Here is an 18,977-nt window from a genome sequence, read left to right as displayed (position 1 = left end):
ATTTTCTTTTTTCCATTTCATAGTTTATATTTTCGAGCTGACCGAAGATCAGGCACCTTAATTAGATTTTTCAGGCATCAGGTAAAAGGTAAGATTCTTGATATGTATGTTTGTGTTGTTTGAGAGATGTCATCATGGGGAAGTCAGATTTTACACGCTGGAAAAATGGGTTTAAAGGCTGTCTCTGGGCCCTGTGTTTATGTGGTGGTTCTGTTGCCTATTGGTGCCTTTCTTTACCTTCTCAGCATTGAGTGTAACCTGCAGTTTCATGGGATTCAGGTTGTTGTTGGAGACAGGTAGCAAGATGAGTGTGTACGTGGCCAAGTTCAGCATAGAGTTTTTTTGGTAAAAGGTTGTATTTCACACTGTCATCGAATGACTGCATACTCTGTTTCTCTTGGCCTCTCTGTCTCTCTCCCTCTGTCTGTCTGTCTTTGCCTCATACACACACATCTGCACCTCCAGAGAGATCACGCACAGTTGTGTACAGGTAGCAAGCAGACCTGATTACTTTCCAAGGAGGCCCGCAGACAAATGGGTCTCCCGCTCCCGCTCTCACCAGCACAGCGCCACCCCGCAGCCTCGCATCCTGAGCCCTCTGCCACCGTTGCCACAGGGACTGTTGTCACACGAAGAAAAAGCAGAAAGAATCACCCGTTTCCCTTTTAGAGCCTTGGAATAGAAATAGCCCTCAAATTAGTCTTGGGCAAAGTTTATTTGCCTGCGTCATCTTGTCCTCATACCATCCGTAATCCAAATTCCTGCAGATTTTCCATCTTAATTTCTATCCATACTGCACCGAAGTCTGAAAGTAAGCCAGTTGGAGATGCTGTTGATTATTAAACAGGGGCTTATCTGCCACCCACTCCTTAGTGTGGCTTAGATCAGTGGGCTTGCTTAGCATGACTGGCAGCTCTGAGGGGACAGGAATTCAGCTGGGAGGTAAGGCGGGGTTAGTGAGCTCTGGGGAGAGGGCAGGACCTGAGGCTTGGGAGGGAGACACCAGGAGACTGTCAGAAGGTGATTTCCCTTCCACTACCCAGAGAAATGGGGGGAAAAAGGCTGTTTCCTTCCTGGGCGGCCATGTGTCCTGGCCCTAGTTCAGTCTCTGCTCAGAGTCAGACCTGCTGTATGAGTTACATATTGTTCTGATGATGAATCCTATTGCGAGGACAAAAATCTACTCATTTTGTGCAGTTTTAGCAACCTTAAGGCACATGCTCAGTATTGAATTGTCATCATATTTTCAGTTAAAAAAAAATAAAAAATGCATCTCCAAACTCGCTTTGTGACATTTTCCCCTGAGAACAGCTCTGCGTTCCCCCAAGAGCTGGGCTGCCTGTGTTATTTTAAGATTTCCAACCCGCAAAGCAGCGACCCTGGAAAATGCCCGTGAGCAGTTCTGCAAAGGTTTCCAAACACCCCCAGCGTTAGAGAGAAATAACTGTGCGTTAGTGGCGAAGAGTCCCCAGGACCAAGGCGGGCGTGGGCGCTGCTTGTCATTTTCTTTAGGGCTCGTCTTGCCCGCTCCTGGCACCGTTCCAGACTTACTCCTTCGTCGGCCAATCCCTCCTGCCCTCCGGTTGTACTGTCTTCTAGCTTTACCCCCACCGCCTCTTTTTGATTTTGAAATAGACCCTTATTCTCTTTAGGCATTTTCTTCCGCTTTTTTCCCGAAGATATGAGGAATTCTTGCCCATCTGACGTCTCTGTCATTTCATAGGGGAAGGTCATGACCCCAGGCTCTCAAAGGATGCCTTTAGCGGAGTCTCACACACACAAGAGGGGTCTGACTCAGTAAACCACCGGTCCCTTCTGCTTTCGTGTGGCCAGAATTTGATCAGATAGTATTATCTCCTGGCTTCACCTTGAGAAAAGAAAGAAAAAGGAAAAGAAAGAAAAAACCCAGTTCTGGTCTTCATTGGTGGGCATGCTTCATGCATAGGACACATGAGGAATCACCAGTGTGTGTGCAGTCCAGATGTTAATCGAGGCCCACGTCCCCGCATCCCCAGGCTGACGGGAGCTCTCCAAGCAAGGACTGAGCACCCCGTTGCCAGGCTGAAGTTTTACGGAATTGACTGAGTATGTGATGCATCAGTTATGTCAAAACAGAGATAGGGAACTTCACGTCCAGGGATTTCTGAGTTAACACCGAAGAACATGCCAAGTTAAACAGCCCATTAGAATGAGACAAGTCGTTCCCTGGGGCCTTGCCTGGGTCTCAGTCCTTTGACTCATGTCCGGGTAGGGAGATCGGCACAGCCACCGAGTCGGCGACTGGCGGCTGGTTTCTGTGTCTCTGTCTCCCGTGCCTCGGAACCTTCCCTGCCTCCTCTCTTGGGCGTGAGGGGTTGGGGGGCATGTGGGTTGAGTGCACGTGGCCTTGGCATGTGCCTGGGAGAGGGCATCGGAGTCCTCTTGGCCCAGGGCCACTGCAGGGACGGGTCTAGAGTGTCCTCCACCTGTGTCAGACTCCCCGGGGTTAGCTGCCCACACTCTCGCAACAGTGGAAGGAAATGCTGCTTCGTGTCTATAGAACCAGAGCCCTTTTATTTGAAAACATGGATTTTAAAAGGGTAGCCTTTCTAATAAAGATCAGAGCTTGCATGCTGGTAGCCTCTGGAAAGGATACAGCCTACAAAAATGTTTGTTTGTCCTGTGTAGTAAGTTTGTTTGTTTTTAATAGGAATTAGTTGCTATCATTAAAAAAAAAATAGGCCCTTCAAATAAATTGTTTTATTTTGGGCTTCTCTTGGACAATGGGACGGTTGGCCTTCCTCAGGGTAGCAGTTGACCGAAGCTGGGTAGGAGCTGCTCCCGTCGCTGGGTCTTTGGATGCCAGTTTGCCACAGTCTCCACCACTCCCTCTTGTGCCTTAGCCACTGAAGCCTAGCATCACTTGCCACTGTAAGCATACTCGCACTGCTATTTGTTTCCTACCTGTTATATCACTTGCCTGGATCCCATTCACGTTTGGGTTTAAGAACCCCGATTTAAGGTAATAGGGACTGGATTAGGCTATGAGTAAGGATGAGCTCGTGTAGCCTGGCTGGGTCCCTCATCCATCCAATGGTCCACTTGTTCTCCCGTTTTCTGTCACTCCAGCCCATGAGTTCCTAACTGGCCTTTAGCTGTGCACAGGGCTGGGAGGGGGTCACCCATTTCCCATGTCACATTTGTTTCCTGCCTCCTCGTGTCCTGAAACTTCATATTCCTATTTGCTGGGCCTTGTCAGATGTCTGGATCACGAGGTGCTTTTAGGATGGTTGGAACCTATACTTGCAACCTCAGTTTGTATTTTTTTAAAAAAATATATTTTATTGATTTTTTACAGAGAGGAAGGGAGAGAGATAGAGAGTTAGAAACATCGATGAGAGAGAAACATCGACCAGCTGCCTCCTGCACATCTCCCACTGGGGATGTGCCCACAACCCAGGTACATGCCCTTGACCGGAATCGAACCTGGGACCTTTCAGTCCGCAGGCCGACGCTCTATCCACTGAGCCAAACCGGTTTCAGCAGTTTGTATTTTTAAAAACAGTGCCTCGTTCTCCCGGGATGGGTCCGTTGGTTGTCCCCCTGGGCAGGGCTCCAGGACAGGGGACTCGGAGCCAGTTAGCTCTGGTCTCCTGGCGCCTGGGGGCCCCGCGTCACAGCTGCAAGACACAGGGAAGTCGGGTGTTTGCCCGTTCACCTTGGCGTTCTGGCTTGCGGGCAGCGCCACCGTCAGGGCCTGTGAGGGGTCCGGGGCTGGAGGAGAGCGAGGGCCTCCTATGTGAGGGCAGACACTGAACGCTTTGTTGCAACTCGACTTGGTTGCAGATGGGCTCTTACTTCGGCTCCTCCTTATGCGCAGTTGACCTGAACGCGGACGGCCTCTCCGACCTGCTGGTGGGGGCCCCCATGTTTTCTGAGATCAGGGACGAGGGGCAGGTCACCGTCTACATCAACAGAGGAAATGTGAGTACAGTGCTGGGCAGCCTGTGGACAGGGGGTGGGAGGGGGACATGTCTAGCAAGTAGTAACCGAGCACCCCTCTGGGCCCCGCACTGCGCCCCGCGACGAGCTTCCTACCTTCAGAAAGCTCAGAGTTCCACTGATGGAAAGTTACAACTGCCAACACACAGGGGTTCAGAAAATCTTAATGGCGGTGTTTTGAGTGCCTACCGGGTACCAGGAACTGTTCCTCCCGCTCTCTGTGAATGAGTTCAGTATAATGTGCACCTGGTATCAGTGGCCCCCATGTTTCAGGTGAAAAACAAACAAACTGAGGCCCAGAGAGGTCAGGTAACCTGCCCCAAGTCACACAGCTAAGGAGTGGTGGGGCTGGGGTTTGAACCCAGGCAGGCTGGATTCAGAGCTTCATCTCTAGATTGTGCTGCCTTCCTCGGTGTGTATACACATCTGCCCGGGCAGCAGAGAATCCTTCTCAGGGGACACAGTGGCTAGAAGGAATCTTGAGGAAGGAGTAGGAGTTGGGCAGACAGGCAGGAGTGGGCTGGGAGCTGGGCGAGTGGGTGGAGGTGTGAGGCAGCGGGGCCACTTAGTTCAGCGTGGGGGCTGGGTGGGGGCCAAGGGCCCTAATCAGATGTCCCTTATCCTGCAGCATCATGAAAGGGATGTGATGGGGCAGAAAGATGCCTCTGTTTCCCTTTAGCCGAGTGGAGGAGGTGGTGGGGGGGAGAGCAGTGAGAAAGCGGAATCTTTTCAGGACCTGGAAGTAAGAGTGTTCAGCCAGGAGGGAATGGTTAAATAAATAAATTCTGGTACCACCAGCCTTGGAGCTAACATGAGAAAATGCTTATGAGATAATCAGTGCAAAGCAGGATTAAAAACTGTGTATACAAACCACCTTTAACAATAGAGCAAATACACAGAGGAGGATAATAACATCGCTCTGGGTGGTGGTCTTGGGCAGATTTTTAGTTTTATCTTTATCCAAAATAGCAAACATGTCATGCTTTCATCATCAACAAAAAACACACAAAACGGTGAGTGTACTTTTAAGCACTGACAAGATGCTAGATATCCCAGTTGGGTAGAGGCGCTGGCGTGTCACCGTAACCAGGCGGGCAGGTGCCAGGAGGAAAGGGCAGCCATTGACAGAGGAGCCAGGGCACACTCGAGCCTTGGGCTTTCTTGGATGTTTGCAAACTCTTTGCAAGGGAAGGAAGACGCTTCCTGGTACCTGGTGCAGCCACTGGTCACCTGCATCTCTGCTGACGTTTCAGTGAGCGGGACGGGGTGGGGGAGGTGCCTGGGGGAAATGAGGTGATCACTGTGGAGATGAGGACAGCAGGCATTCACTCAGCCCCTCCCAGCCACTCTGTCTGCAGGAGCCTGACACATCTGCGTGGGTGTTAACTTGTCTGAGGCAATCAGGCGACCAGACGGGTAGCCCGGCCATGTGTCTAAGTCGGGGTGTGGACACTTGGAGCAGGGGAGTTCCCCAGATCTTCTCTGGGAACATTTCACCCCCACATCTCACCCCCCACAGCCCAGGTTTCTTAAAGCCAAGTGCTGACCCTAAGTACCTAAGTATTCTTATTTCTCTTGAACCTCTTCCTATTTTTTTTTTTTTAAAAAATATTTTTATTGGTTTCAGAGAGGAAGGGAGAAGGGAGAGAGAGAGAGAGAGAATCACTGATTGGCTGCCTCCCCCACGCTCCCTCCAAAAGGCACCCCAGGCTGTTGGAGAGCCCCATGCTGCCCAGGTACAAGGGACCCATCTTGCCCCCAGACAGAGCGGTTTGGGTGCCTTTGATTCTGCCCAGGAGTTTCCTGTCCATGGGGATGCGCTAGAGAGGTAGTGTTCCCAGCTCTGTTGTTTTTATTGTGTTTTTGTTTTGTTTTCCGTTTTTCCTCCATCCTGTTTCCCAGGGAGCCCTGGAGGAGCAGCTGGCCCTGAGCGGGGATGGCGCCTACAACGCACACTTTGGGGAGAGCATCGCCAGCTTGGGGGACCTTGACGACGACAGATTCCCAGGTGGGTGAGCGCCTGCCCCCTGCCTTCCAACCTGGCCCACGCGTGATGCGCTCCTGGATCTACCTGCCCACGGGGGGAGAGGGCCCCCTGAGAGAAGATGCTCTCTGTGCGGGCACTCAGGGCTGAGCTCTGAGCCCACGGGCGTGGGCTTTGCAGGAGTCCCGTCTGATCAGCTCCGTGTGCTTTGCTATGTGATTATGGGGCCAGTGAACCTTGGGGGCGGTCCACTGGGGCTTCGGATGGCAGAGGAGCTCAAGCCAGCTTCCTCCTGCCGCAGATACATCTTGTTTCCGAGCCTCTGAGGCTCCACAGGGCTCTACCGCGTTGTTCGTGAAATGAGCAAGGCGAGAGTTTGACATTCTCTCCCCTGATAGTCACAGCATGCTGGACTGACTTTTTAAAAAATATATTTTTATTGATTTCAGAGAGGAAGGGAGAGGGAGAGAGAGATAGAAGCATCCGTGATGAGAGAGAATCATTGATCGGCTGCCTCCTGCACGTCCCACACTGGGGATCGAGCCCACCCCTGGGCGTGTGCCCTGCTGAGAATCGAACCAAGACCTCCTGGTTCATAGGTCGACGCTCAACCACTGAGCCACACCGGTCGGGTTGAACTGACTTTTGAATAAGTTTTCATTGTTGGGGGTTGGGGATACCGAATGTGCAGTTCTGTTTGGACAGCAGTTGTCCTTCCCGGATGTGGCCTCTCTCTCTGGCCTGTTCAGAACCTCCTCCCCTCCCTGTAGAGGCAGATGTCAGACATCAGGACCTACGGGAGCCATGTCACTGGGCGATGGGCGAGGTGGAAGAGGGACTGGGGACCGCTCTTGCTTCAGGCCAGGCTGCTTGGATGCCCTCACACCACTGGCCCGAGAGGCCTTCGTTCAAAAGCGGGGGATCGCCACTGGAGGTCACGTGGCTGCACGCCTCTCACCCTTGACCTCACTTCTGCAGACACATGACTTTCGTTAAAAGCAAAGGGCAAAAAATAAGGAAGATCTAGGCTTCGTTCCAGGAATTGTCAGTTTGTGAGAATAGTGTCAGTTTTTTTCTGTGTGTGAAGCAAATGCCATTGTATACATTTCCTTATCCAGGAATAGAGTTGACTTTTTTAAAAAAATATATTTTTATTGATTCAAAGAGGGAGAGAGAGAAACATCAATGATGAGAGAGAATCACTGACTGGCTGCCTCCTGCCCGCCCCACACAAGGGGCTGAGCCAGTAACCCAGGCCTATGCCCTGACCGGGAATCGAACCCGGGACCCTTCAGTCTGCAGTCCAATGTTCTATCCACTGAGCCAAACCACCTAGGGCTAGAGTTGGCTTTCTCTATGCAGTAACCATTGTCTATAGAATTCCCCCCTCTGGCGGATGGGAATTGGGCCAGAGGTTTATCTTTGTATTTCTTCTTTTGGGTGGCTCAGTGATATTTTTCTCCCTAAGAGAATGAGCTAGGACAGGGGTGGGCAACCTTTTTGTGAGTGCGTGCCAAAACCAGCAAAATCTCTGACTCAAAATTCTTCTGCGTGCCAACCCTAATTTTTTGAGAACATGTTACACCTACTTGATATCTCTTAAGGTGTACGTATGTGAAGAACCTTGAAGAAATAATAAAATTCATTCAAGCGACAAAAACACAGTATATGATGATGAAAAATACATTTATTTTTTAATGTATACATGTACACTGATAGTCCGACAGAAAACTTTATGACTCCGTTTGATATTATCAGTGGGACTTTTGCTGCTGCATCACTGATGACAGAGATTTTACATCAGGTTTATATTTCGTGACCTTCAGAGATATGCACGAGCTACTACTTTCATCCGTCAGGCTACTCCTATTACGAGGCTTAACAAAATTTATCACTGAGAACAAAGATTCACAAGCGTATGTGTATGAAAACATGGAGAGTAACGCTGTTGCAAAGTTTTTTAAACAGAAAAAATTTTCTGGAATGGCATTCCAAGTCCTCAATAGTTCGTTTTCCACACTTCTCTCTGGTACTCCTGTCTCTAATTGCTTTTTTTCAATGTTTTCCAAGTCAACTCTAAGGTCAATACATTTCTGCTTCCAAATTGAGCTAATCTGAAATTCAATCAACTGCATTTCCAAGTCAGCCATGTCTATGGTCTTTAAGATAACTTGTTATGTAAAATTATTTATCTAAGATGCACCTACACTGAATTTATCTGAAAAATAAAAAAGTCGATATTAAGAAAAAAATGTCAATGGGAGATTATAAGAGAGGGTTTGGCGTGCCAGCAAAAGTGACTGGCGTGCCATGTTTGGCACGCGTGCCAGGAGTTGCCCACCCCTGAGCTAGGAGCTTTCCCGGAATTAAACTCTTCCCACCTCCTATCATTTTCTTTCGACTTTTTTTTTTTTTCCTGCTGAGAGATTATGTGCCTGAGTGGATGCTTGAACAAGCAACAGCCGAGACATTTTTGGTTTGGGGGGACTCAGACATGATGGCAGGAATGAGGGAATCCGCTCTTAGGTTATTCCACGTGGCTTTTCTCACGGCAGCTGTTTCTCTCCCCTCAGACGTGGCCGTCGGCGCGCCCATGGAGGACGACTTCTCGGGCGCCGTCTACATCTACCACGGGGACGCCGACGGGATAGTCCCGCAGTACTCGATGGTAATGGTGGGAGAGGGAACTGTTTGTTCATCCATTCATTCCACTTTCCTCTGTGCCACACCCTGGGGGCCAGAGGCGCCGACAACTTCGCTCCCGCCCTTGGCCGTGCCACCCTCTAATGAAAGGCACAGACGATGGGTACTGCTGATGAGAGAGCAAGACATTTATAGACTCCAGAGTTGGCTGACATTGAGGGGTGCATTCTGCCGACACAAGATCATGTCCAAATTCTTACCCAGAGTTAGAGCGATTGATTTAAGGGGAGGCTTTCTTTGTTGTTGTTCTTGTTGTTACTCCTTTGTCAACCGTCTGTGCTAAAGCTGAAGGATCTGTTGTAAAACATGATCTAGAAAGACTGTGACCCACGGAGGAGGGACCTGAAAGCCGTCACAGGGCTGTTGTCCCATTTGGCACGGGCACGAGAAGCGGCTTACGCTCTGGCCTCGTGCCCCAGACTGGGGAACATGGAAGTGGTGAGTTCAGTTTTTTTGTCATATCAGCTTGGTGTTCAAACTTGCTGATGGTGCCGAGCCCAGCCCCTGGGAAACAGGAAGTGGTGCTCTGGGCAGCAGCACCGCCAGGATGTCTGTGCGGAGAGGGGCCCAGGCCTGCGGCGTGCTCCCGGCGGGTCAGGGACAGGGAGGGACGGAGCCCAAACGGAGAAATTCCCCATCAGCAAATACTGACTTATCGAGCGCTTATTATGCGCTCCCGCCTTCCTGCTCATGCTTATATTTCTCATCGCGAAGAGGATTATGGCTAAGGAAACACAGTGTTGCACGGAGCCTTGCTTTTATACAAGGTTCTATAAATGTTCCATAAAATGAAATGGTAGTAAAATACCAAAACCGGCTCCCGTCCTGAAGTTCCTAGGTAAGGGAAAAACAGACTTTACAAGTTGATTTTTAGAGGCAGTACGTCCTGGGAGGTCAGCTTGTACATTCATAGTTGTTCTTCTTGCTGCACTAGAAGTTGGCTGCTTACGGGCCGAGGGTCGCTGCCAGTGGGGCGTCAGGCTCCGGGGGGCAGATACCGTGTGGAGGGACAGCTCTGCCTCTTACCTTGAATCCTCCTAACAGCCATGCGCGACGAGTATTTTTTTTTTTATTGCTTAAAATATTACAAAGAGTAGTACATATGTCTCCTTTTTTTTCCCGCTTGACCTTCCCCCGGCCTCCCCTACCCCCCCGTTTCTTGTGTCCCAGATGAGTACTTTTATCACCCACCTTTTATTTGTGGGGTGACTGTGGCCCAGGGAGGTTCTTTAACTTGCCCAACATGTGGCAACAAGGCCATCGAAACTGCCAGTCCGACTCCCAAACCTTTCGTTGTACTCACCACCCTCCGCTGCACGTCGGAGGAAGGACCCCTGGCGGAAGCCCAGTGGGAAAACGTAGGAATGTGGAAACTTCGCTGTGAGACGTACGTGCTCCAAGGGGCCTTTATCCACACGGATCTTCCACGTTTTATCAGAAAAGAACCACGGATGGTGGGAATACGCTCTTAGGGGATTCTGCCAACATAGCGAAGGGAGAGGGCTGCAGTCACAGTTGGGGGTCCCATGCGCATCACCAGGGCTGCTCTAGTCTGAGTGGGGGGCACCCTTCCCTGGGGGGCGACAAGCTGAGGGTTCTTGCACATTGCCCCGGAACTCATTCCTCTTTCTTGAGTTCACCTTGAAGAGTGTTGGTTTAGGATCCGTGGTGTCTTTCTCAACTCGAGAGCGCTGTCGTGGCAGCCCCTGTGGTCTTCCTGCTGAGGAGCTGACCATCATCCCGGGAGCCCCGTCCTCGGCCAGCCGACCGCCCGGGGTCACTCTCCACGCATCCTTCTGGAAGCTTGTTCCCGGACCTCGGAAGCCAGCCACACGGGGAGGCAACCTGCGAGGGCCCCCTCCCCCTCGCTCCAGTGTTTTGTTCCGTTGCTGGGCGGAATCCTGCAGGCAGGCAGCTGACGTCTAAATGTGTGGTCAGCGTGGTGCCTGCAGTAGGAAGCGGGGATCAGCAGCTGGGCCCGGCCGGCCTTTGTCAGCAGGTTGGCTCGTTAACGTTGACAAAGAGAAGTCGTTTGGGGCTCTTAGAAAAAAAAGAAAGAAAGAAAGAAACAACTATGATTAGACTTTTCCGAGCTGCTCCTATGGATGTGATAAGGTCAGGGATTGAGAAAGGAAACTAAAACCCTCTCATGACAGATTCTCCGGGCCCCAGGTCCGGACAGAGCGGGCATTGTGTGGGCGAACTCGGGGAGGAAATCAGAAACAACCCCGGGCGAGGCAGGCGCTTTTCCTTGGCCCGGCTCGGTATTATTTCTGCTGGGTAAATTGTGCGATCGGAGTCAAGTTCTTCCACGTCGCTCGTTCCTCTTTCTCCGGGGCCCCGTGAAAAGGGTTGATTTTAGATCCTTGCGTGCCTCTCTGGGTTCCACAGCCCCCTGGGCGTGTTAGGGCGGCCCCTGCGATCTCTCCCCTCTCTCCTGCCCGGAGGACACTGTCGACAAACCTGGTGGGGCTCCTGGTTTTCATTTAGAGTTATTAGCACCGAGCAGACGCGTCTTCCTGGCTTTCTGGCCTAATGGCCTGCAGATGTCTGCGGGAGAACGTCAGCCTGCATCGCCACCCCCGAGCGGACCACCCCTCCGCTCTTCCCCCGCGCCCCGGCCGAGCAGACCTCAGACAGGCAAAGGGAGGGCAGGCTGCCGCCGGCGCTGGTGGACCTCAGAGCGAGGTGGTCGGCTTCAAGATGTGGCGTCCATCCACATTTGTTTACACAGCGCCATGTGGGATGCGGACTGTGCCTGGGAGCCAGACACATGTCTTCAGTGCTTCCGACAGGGTTCTGACTTGTACGTTGCTGCTCGCTCATCTCCTGCTGGATGGCCTCACTGGAGATGGCGAGTGGAGGGCTATTTGTAGCAGGGAATGGCCTTGGCCTAGTGTCCACCTGTAGATCCTATAGAAACTCCCCTCCCCCGGCCTCGTGACTTTTCTGGAGGCTGGCCCAGTAAGGACAAAGGTAAGGGGAGAAAGCCCACAGGGAGCCCCTGGGCATCTGTGTGCCTGGTTCTGACGAGGATTTTGCTGCGTGGCATGAAAACAAAGCATTTCTCTTGTCACCTACCATGAGGGTATCATGGACTGAGCCTCCGCAAGGAGACTGTATAGACAGAGAAGGTGGGACGGGTCAGATGCCAGAAGATAGGACTCTTTTGATTCAGGAAGCTCAGCCCCACAAAGGTCGATGTATGACGAAGGTTGCTTATCAGCAGATCATCTTGATCCACCGTGTGAACATACGGTGATGAATGATGAGTCAAGAGCACAGATGCTAGAGTGCCTGGCGTTGGTCGGGCCATGAACTCTGAATGGTTGGTTGAGAGCTGCCCTCCAGGGAGGAGGCTCCAGCGAATTTGGGGGGTTTCCTACAGTGCATGGGAGGTCCAGGGCCTTGGAGTTCTAGATTTCCGAGGTAAAGCTGCTTCACCCTGTCAGGGGAGCTCAGGAGCCTGCACATCTTCTGGTTGGCTGCATGGACAGGCGGTCGCTCGTGGCCGGCTGGTCCATCTAGACATGCGCCTTGCCTGTCCGCCTAGGGAAAGACTCCAACGTGTACCGCTTAGGGGAGGAGTGTAACATGGTTAGTTACATGTTTGGGAAGGGTGATATAAGGGAAAGTATGTTCTTAGAATTTCAGCCAGCTCTCCCCGTGTAAACACGACACAGAACCTTCATTAGAAAGGGCAGCCGCACATTATCCACTTCACACTTCACTGAACATGTCAAAACATCAACACACTGGGCTGGGTAGCTCTTTCGTTAGCCCCGAACTTAGAAACAAATGTAAATCATGGCATCTGGCGAAGGCAAGGAATAGTAAAGGAGTGTGTGGTCTTTAGCTGCCTGCCAAAGACTCCCTGATCAAATCAGGACTCCTTTTCTTTAAGCTTTTCTTTCAACAAAGTCAAGACCAGGTGTCCTCGGAAGCTGGGCTAAAACATTCACGGGGCTTATCCGGGACTGTGCTCCTTTCCGGCGACTCAGTGTCCCTGTTGTCTGTTTCAGAAACTGTCCGGGCGGAAGATCAGCCCAGTCCTGCGGATGTTCGGGCAGTCCATGTCAGGAGGCATCGACATGGATGGGAACGGCTATCCCGGTAAGCGATTTCCCTTAAAGCAGATGAGATACACCAGCGGTTCTCAACCTGTGGGTCGCGACCCCTTTGGGGGTTGAACGACCCTTTCACAGGGGTCGCCTAAGACCATCAGAAAACACATATATAATCACACATTGTTTTTGTGATTAATCACTATGCTTTAATTATGTTCAATTTGTAACAATGAAATTGGGGGTCACCACAACATGAGGAACTGTATTAAAGGGTCTCGGCATTAGGAAGGTTGAGAACCACTGAGATACACGAAGGAAAAATGCATGAGGTAGCGTGGTTACATCTCTTTAGGATTAGGAAAATTCACACCCTTAGCAGGGGGTGTTCGGCCTGGTGTTTGATTTTAAGGTGAAAATGTGGAAGTCTCTTTTGGGGTTTTTTATTTTTTTTAATATGTTTTTTATTGATTTCAGAGAGGAAGGGAGAGGGAGAGAGAGAGAGAGAAACATCAATGATGAGAATCATTGAATGGCTGCCTCTTGCACGACCCCAAGTGGTCGAGTCCACACGTGGGCATGTACCCTGACTGGGAATTGAACCATGACCCCCTGGTTTGTAGGTCAATGCTCAACCACTGAGCCACGTCCGCAGGGCATTTTGGGGTTTTTTTTAAATGACCTACTCTGAAGAGTAGAAGCAGCAGGTGGGTGGATTTTACAGTGAATTCTGTGGCTGCCAGTCTTTCTCATGAAGAAAAAAAAAAAGCACATCTACATTAAAAATTATAAATAGTGAAACCTTATGTTTTCCTTGATATTATTTTTTAAAATATGTTTTTTATTGATTTTAGGGAGAGATGAAGGGTGAGAGAGAGGAGAGGGAGAAACATTGGTGTCAGAGAGAAACATTGATCGGTTGCCTCCTGCTCTCACCCAGACCTGGGATCAGATCCGCAACCTGGGTAGGTGCCCTGACCGGGAATCGAACAAGTGACCTTTTGGTACACGGGATGACACTCAAGCACTGAGACACACCGTTCAGGGCTTCCTTGATATTATTTAATCATAGTCAGAATTTTCTTACTCTCGAGAGGGGAAAAGGGACTGAGTAGCATCCCTCCCCCTGCATGAAAATTATTGAAAGATTTTGAGCAAAAAGAAAACCGTTGGCGAACAAAGCAGACCTTCCCCGTTCAGGCTGGCTGGCTGGCTGGCTGGCTCGTCTTCAGAGTCAATGCCTTGCGGTGGTTGAAGCAAATTGAATAAAAATGTAGGATTTTCAAACCCCAGTCCCAAGTGATACCTGATTCAGGTGTTTGAAGGGGATGGAGTGGGATGAGGTAGGGAAACAGAGATCAGAATTTTAAAAATCCAAAATCATCGTGGAATTCAGAAAAAATTTCCCTGAAACTGTAGGTCATCCTGCTATCTACCTAGAGAAGATGTTTCTTTCCACGAGAGTGCTTCAGGAGGACCTGGGAGAAGTAATGAAATCCTGTAGGAGGGCACCGAGTTCTGTAGTTTCTTCCAAGGTTGTGAGCATCCCTCGCAACGGTACAGAGCCAGGAGGAGTGTGGATAGGAAAGGGTCAGTGTGGACGTTGCTGTCCCTGTAGAGCCTCATGGGCCTTTTTCAGTTTGAGAGAGCAGTTCTTGTCCCTGGCAATTTGTGGCCATCCCTAAATAATGCCTTACTACAGTTTAGCACTTTAATATATGCAAAATGCTTCCACATGCAATGGGCATCTTTTAATAACCCCTGTAGGTAGGTGGAGATGGGGGTATCCTCCGCTCCCCTTCCCCTCCCACTTTACAGTCAAGGATACTGAGCCTCAGAGAACTGAAGGGACTGGCAGGGACCACACTGTGGTGGGCGAGGACCTAGCCTGCTTCTCTATAAATGCGTGCTGAGCAGGTGTGTTAATGCTTCACGAGGAATCTGACTCTAGCTTGCATTTTTCATAAACGAAACGGCCAGTTGATCGGGTTCTTTGATTTTCAGATATTCAATCAATTTGAAAAGACGGTTGGAAAATAACAAAACGAGCTAGCGTACCCAACCGCAAACATTTCAGCAGCAACACAGTTCGTGGATTTGCTCTTTGTTTTTCCCCCAGTGAGGGTGTTGGATAGACGTAGGGCTTCAGGCTCTTGGACTCAGATGCTGGGTTCTGCGGAGGAGTAATGGGAACCCCAGGGCTGAGGGCTTATATGAGACGGGAAGAAAGGCAGAGAGCTGTTGGGCGAGTGAATGCTTCCTAAATTAAAGTTATTTAGAATAAACACTGCCAGCTAACACTTGTGTTTTGGTGTGTAGTTTACCAAGTATTTTCTGAATTAAATATCGATTTCCTATATTATATTTAATACATATTTAAGTACTTCATAAATAGTACATCGAACACATTTAATATTATGTTTGACAAATATTGAATGCATATTTTCCGAAAATGTTACCGGCTTTTGAAGAAGACGTAGGATAATTGTCTCCGTTGTTCAGACAAGGATGCTGAGCGACTCTGGGGTGGCAGAGAGTGAGGGGGGCAGTGGAAATGAGTCACATGTTCCGCAGAACTCGGGGCTTTCTCCAAGATCATGTAATTCCAGGTAGACCTCTCTTTCATTCATGGATACCCAAAAGAAATATAATGTGACCCACATATGTAATTTAAAATATTCTAGTAGCCACATAAAAGAACAGGTGGAATTAATTTCAATAACATTTTATTTGGCCCAGTATATCCAGTGTATTATCATTTTAACATATAGTCAATATGGAAATTAAGGAGGTGCCTGTTCTTTTGAACGAGGTCTTTGAAATCGGTCTGGATTTTACACTCACAACACATCTCGGTGCAGACCAGCCACATTCCAAAGGGCTCCACGGCCACACCTGGTGATTGGCTGCCGTACGGGCCCGTGTGGCTCTGACAGGACCGTTCTGGAGCCCAGAGGCTGGCCATCAGCGGCCCGACCTCGCGGCCAGGCCCCATTGCTGTGGAGAGCCTTGGGGTAGAGGGGATAGGCCTCAGCAAGTTTCTAAATCTGCATGTTTCTGGCTTTCAGATGTAACTATTGGAGCCTTCATGTCCGACAGCGTGGTTCTTCTAAGGTGAGATGTTCCCTCTTGCTTCTTGGATTACATTCTTCGTGGGTGAGGGGAGGGATTGGTGGGGGGGACTTGGAGGAGTCATTCACCATTAGCCACAATTCCCTCTGTCCTGCTCCTTGCGGGTGGAGGTGCTTAGTCCGTGGGAATGCTCCCTTTCTTTTAAAAAATATTTTAGTTTATTGATTTGAGAGTGAGAGAAGCATTAGTCTGTCGTTCCACTTATTTTTGCCTTCATGGGTTGATTCTTGTATGAGCCCTGACCGGGGATCGAACCTGCAACCTTGGTGTATTGGGAGGATGCTCTAACCAACTGAGCGCGCCGGCCAGGGCCACTGCTACCTTTCCTGTTATTCTCTGTCGCAGGGTTTCCAGCTGGTGGGCCTGCAGTGGCTTACAGGTGTGAGAGAGAGCATCCTTGGAGCTCCTAGGCAGAGTCTACGGCATCCTGGGCCATAGGGGTTTTGCGTTTAGCCATGAACGACCCTTTTCCCCTTTCGTTCAGACGCTGTGCTCCTACGATCGTTCCTGTGGGTGCCGTGACACTCAGGGGCCCGGGAAGCGCTGTCCTGTCCCATGTCTTCACCTCACACCCTGCATCCTCCCTTCCTCGCCTCATCATTCCCCACCCCCAGGGACCAGGAGCCTTCTGCCCAAGGGACAGCACATCATTCCCTGGTAGCAGTGGAGCTGAGGGACGTGGGCCGGGGCCCAGGCAGCCTGCTTCTCCCCTACAGAGGCCCGTGGGCCGCCATCCCACCCATGAACCATCTCCAAGCATTTCTGTCTGCATGAGTCAGAGCAGGCAGAATTACACTTTGGAGTGGGAGCCAACTCGTAGGTTTTGTTAATAACCCGATGGCAGAACGTTCTAAAATAGGCGAGTAGGATCTCAGAGCTGGAAGGGGTCCCAGGGGCCATGTGGTTCCTCACCCCAGGTCCCTCTCATGCAGCAGTGCCTTCAGATTCTGAGGGTACAGCTAACGCCCGGGGAACCCCAAATACTTTGAAGAGGCAGAATCCCCCTGAGGCTGAGAGTGTGAACCCGGGGGTCTGGTGTTCTGGGTCCCAAGCCAGACTCTGCCTGTATGTGAGTCTGCTGACCTCTCAGATTCTCATCTGTTCAGCAAGGTAGTAGTACCGACCCCTGGGGTTCTCATGAGAACTCCGGGAATTAGTGCCTGTGAAACACTTAGAACGGAGCCTAATCTCAGTGCTCAATACATACGAGCAATTCTGACATAAATTAGGTTACATCTGCCTCCCTCTGAGTCTGCTTCTTGGTTCCCTGTCTCCTATGTAGCAGCCCCTCAATGTTGGAAGGTGCTAAGTGTGTCCTAGTCATGACCTAGCTGATGGGCACGTTAGGTAGACTGGGAGTTACCTCAGGGTTTGGTGGGACCAGAGAAGGGAGGAGGGCCAGGAACCCCCCACAAATGTGCGTGTCCTCATGGAGAGTCCTCGGGGGCAGGGGAGGGGGCGGGTGAGGGGTGCCTTGGGCTGAGCTTGGAGAAAACCTCACTGATGTGGATGGCTTTGGGGCAGGTTTGGCAGGCTGGCGTCTTCCCCAGCCATTCAGGCTCTTTCTGTCCACCCATCTCTGCCCCTCCAGCAGCAGTGACCTCGGGGTCACTGCCTGGCTTCCTTCCTCACCTGGACGTGAGCTACGACTGCCAGCCATCGGGAAGAATTCCAGCCACCAGCTTCCCCCCAAATAAAATCTCGGGAACATGTGCATGGCTGTCCTGAGGTGCCCCTCTGCTTTCATCTCCAAGGCTGGCCCCCGGGCAGCCCAGCCTCCCGCCCACAGGAGTGCGGGCAGGGCCAGCTCTGCCCTCAGGAAGTTTGTTCTCTCCGATTAGCTGGGGAGGCCAGGTCCTGTGGCGGGACGATAGGCGGCTGGTGTGATGCCATTGAGGCAGAGGAAGTGATCAGAGAGGCCCATGAAAGATTTCTGGGCTCTGCCGGGTCCAAAAACAATACTTGGAGCTGGAACACAAAGGTTGGAGGGAACTGATGTTGGAGAGAGATGTGCCCGGGAAGGTCCTCGCGGGTCATTTCAAAGGATTCTGTTTGAACAACTTTCATCATTTTGTCTGGCCCGCTGACTTCTGTTTCCTGTTCACCTCGCCTTCTGCAAATCTCTGCCGTGAGGGGAGGAACCAGATGTCCCAGGTGGCCCCTGGGATGATGGGAGGGGCTGGCTTTTCTTTTCTTTCTTTCTTTCTTTCCTTTTTTTTTTTTCAGACTTTACTAAAAATCAGAAGATGTGTACCTTTCATTTATTTCAGAAAATGTGAACCCATTATTTTTTCAATGATCCCTTCTCTCATTCTCTTTAGTCCTTCCTCTGGAGCTCAGATACGCGTTATCTTTTCGTTCTTTCCATCCTGTCGGTTAATCTTTCCTTATGATCTATCTCTTAATTTCTTAATAACGTTAAGCAAACGTACTATTGTTCTTTAAACTGCTTCTGTTATTCTTTGGATGCCAGTTCTCACATCTGTTAAATGTACTCACTCCTCCATGGTGTTCCTTCATGTAGTTTATAATTTTCATTGCAAATTTACCTTCAGCAACCAGTATCTTTCTGTTTCTTGGGGTATTTTCTGTGATATTCCATGAGCCCTGGGTTGTGGAAGTCTAACTGTAGAGTGATTGGAGGTATGTTTCAAAATAAGGCTATCAAATGATTGCTTCCTCTATTTCCGATTCCTTGCAGCGCTCACATTTGTTTAGCTCAGTTGGCAGAAAGGAAGTCAGCAGCAGATTATCTCTTTCTTTTTTAAAAAATATATTTTTATTGATTTCAGAGAAGAAGGGAGAGAGAGAGAGAAACATCAGGGATGAGAGAGAATCATTGATCAGCTGCCTCCTGCATGCCCCACATTGGGGATCCAGCTCACAATCTGGGCATGTGCCCTGACTGGGAATCAAACTGTGACCTCCTGGTTCATAGGTCGACGCTCAACCAGTGAGCCATGCTGGCAGGGCACTGGCTTTTCTTTTCTCTGATGACTAGGACATATACGATGAGATTAGGCCCCGTTCTAAGCATTTCACAGGCACTAATTCACGGAGTTCTCATGAGAACCCCACGGGTCAGTACTACTACCTTGCCGAACAGATGAGAA

At 50.3% G+C, this 18,977-nt stretch overlaps 1 protein-coding gene across 1 annotated transcript in view; it reads left to right on the top strand.

The window, feature by feature from the left end:
* ITGA9 (integrin subunit alpha 9) overlaps window positions 1-18,977 on the top strand; it is a 250,599-nt gene that overhangs the window by 32,276 nt on the left and 199,346 nt on the right. The window contains exons 8-14 of the mRNA XM_023764184.1: window positions 24-81; window positions 3,673-3,681; window positions 3,826-3,963; window positions 5,884-5,989; window positions 8,539-8,633; window positions 12,691-12,781; window positions 15,801-15,846. Of these exons, the coding sequence (XP_023619952.1) occupies window positions 24-81; window positions 3,673-3,681; window positions 3,826-3,963; window positions 5,884-5,989; window positions 8,539-8,633; window positions 12,691-12,781; window positions 15,801-15,846 (543 nt within the window). The remainder of the gene's footprint in view (window positions 1-23; window positions 82-3,672; window positions 3,682-3,825; window positions 3,964-5,883; window positions 5,990-8,538; window positions 8,634-12,690; window positions 12,782-15,800; window positions 15,847-18,977) is intronic.

This window comes from Myotis lucifugus, unplaced genomic scaffold, assembly GCF_000147115.1.
Source record: "Myotis lucifugus unplaced genomic scaffold, Myoluc2.0 scaffold_319, whole genome shotgun sequence".
NCBI lineage: Eukaryota > Metazoa > Chordata > Mammalia > Chiroptera > Vespertilionidae > Myotis > Myotis lucifugus.
The sequence above is the reverse complement of the archived record's forward strand: the minus strand, read 5'-3'. Positions and strand labels throughout refer to the sequence as shown.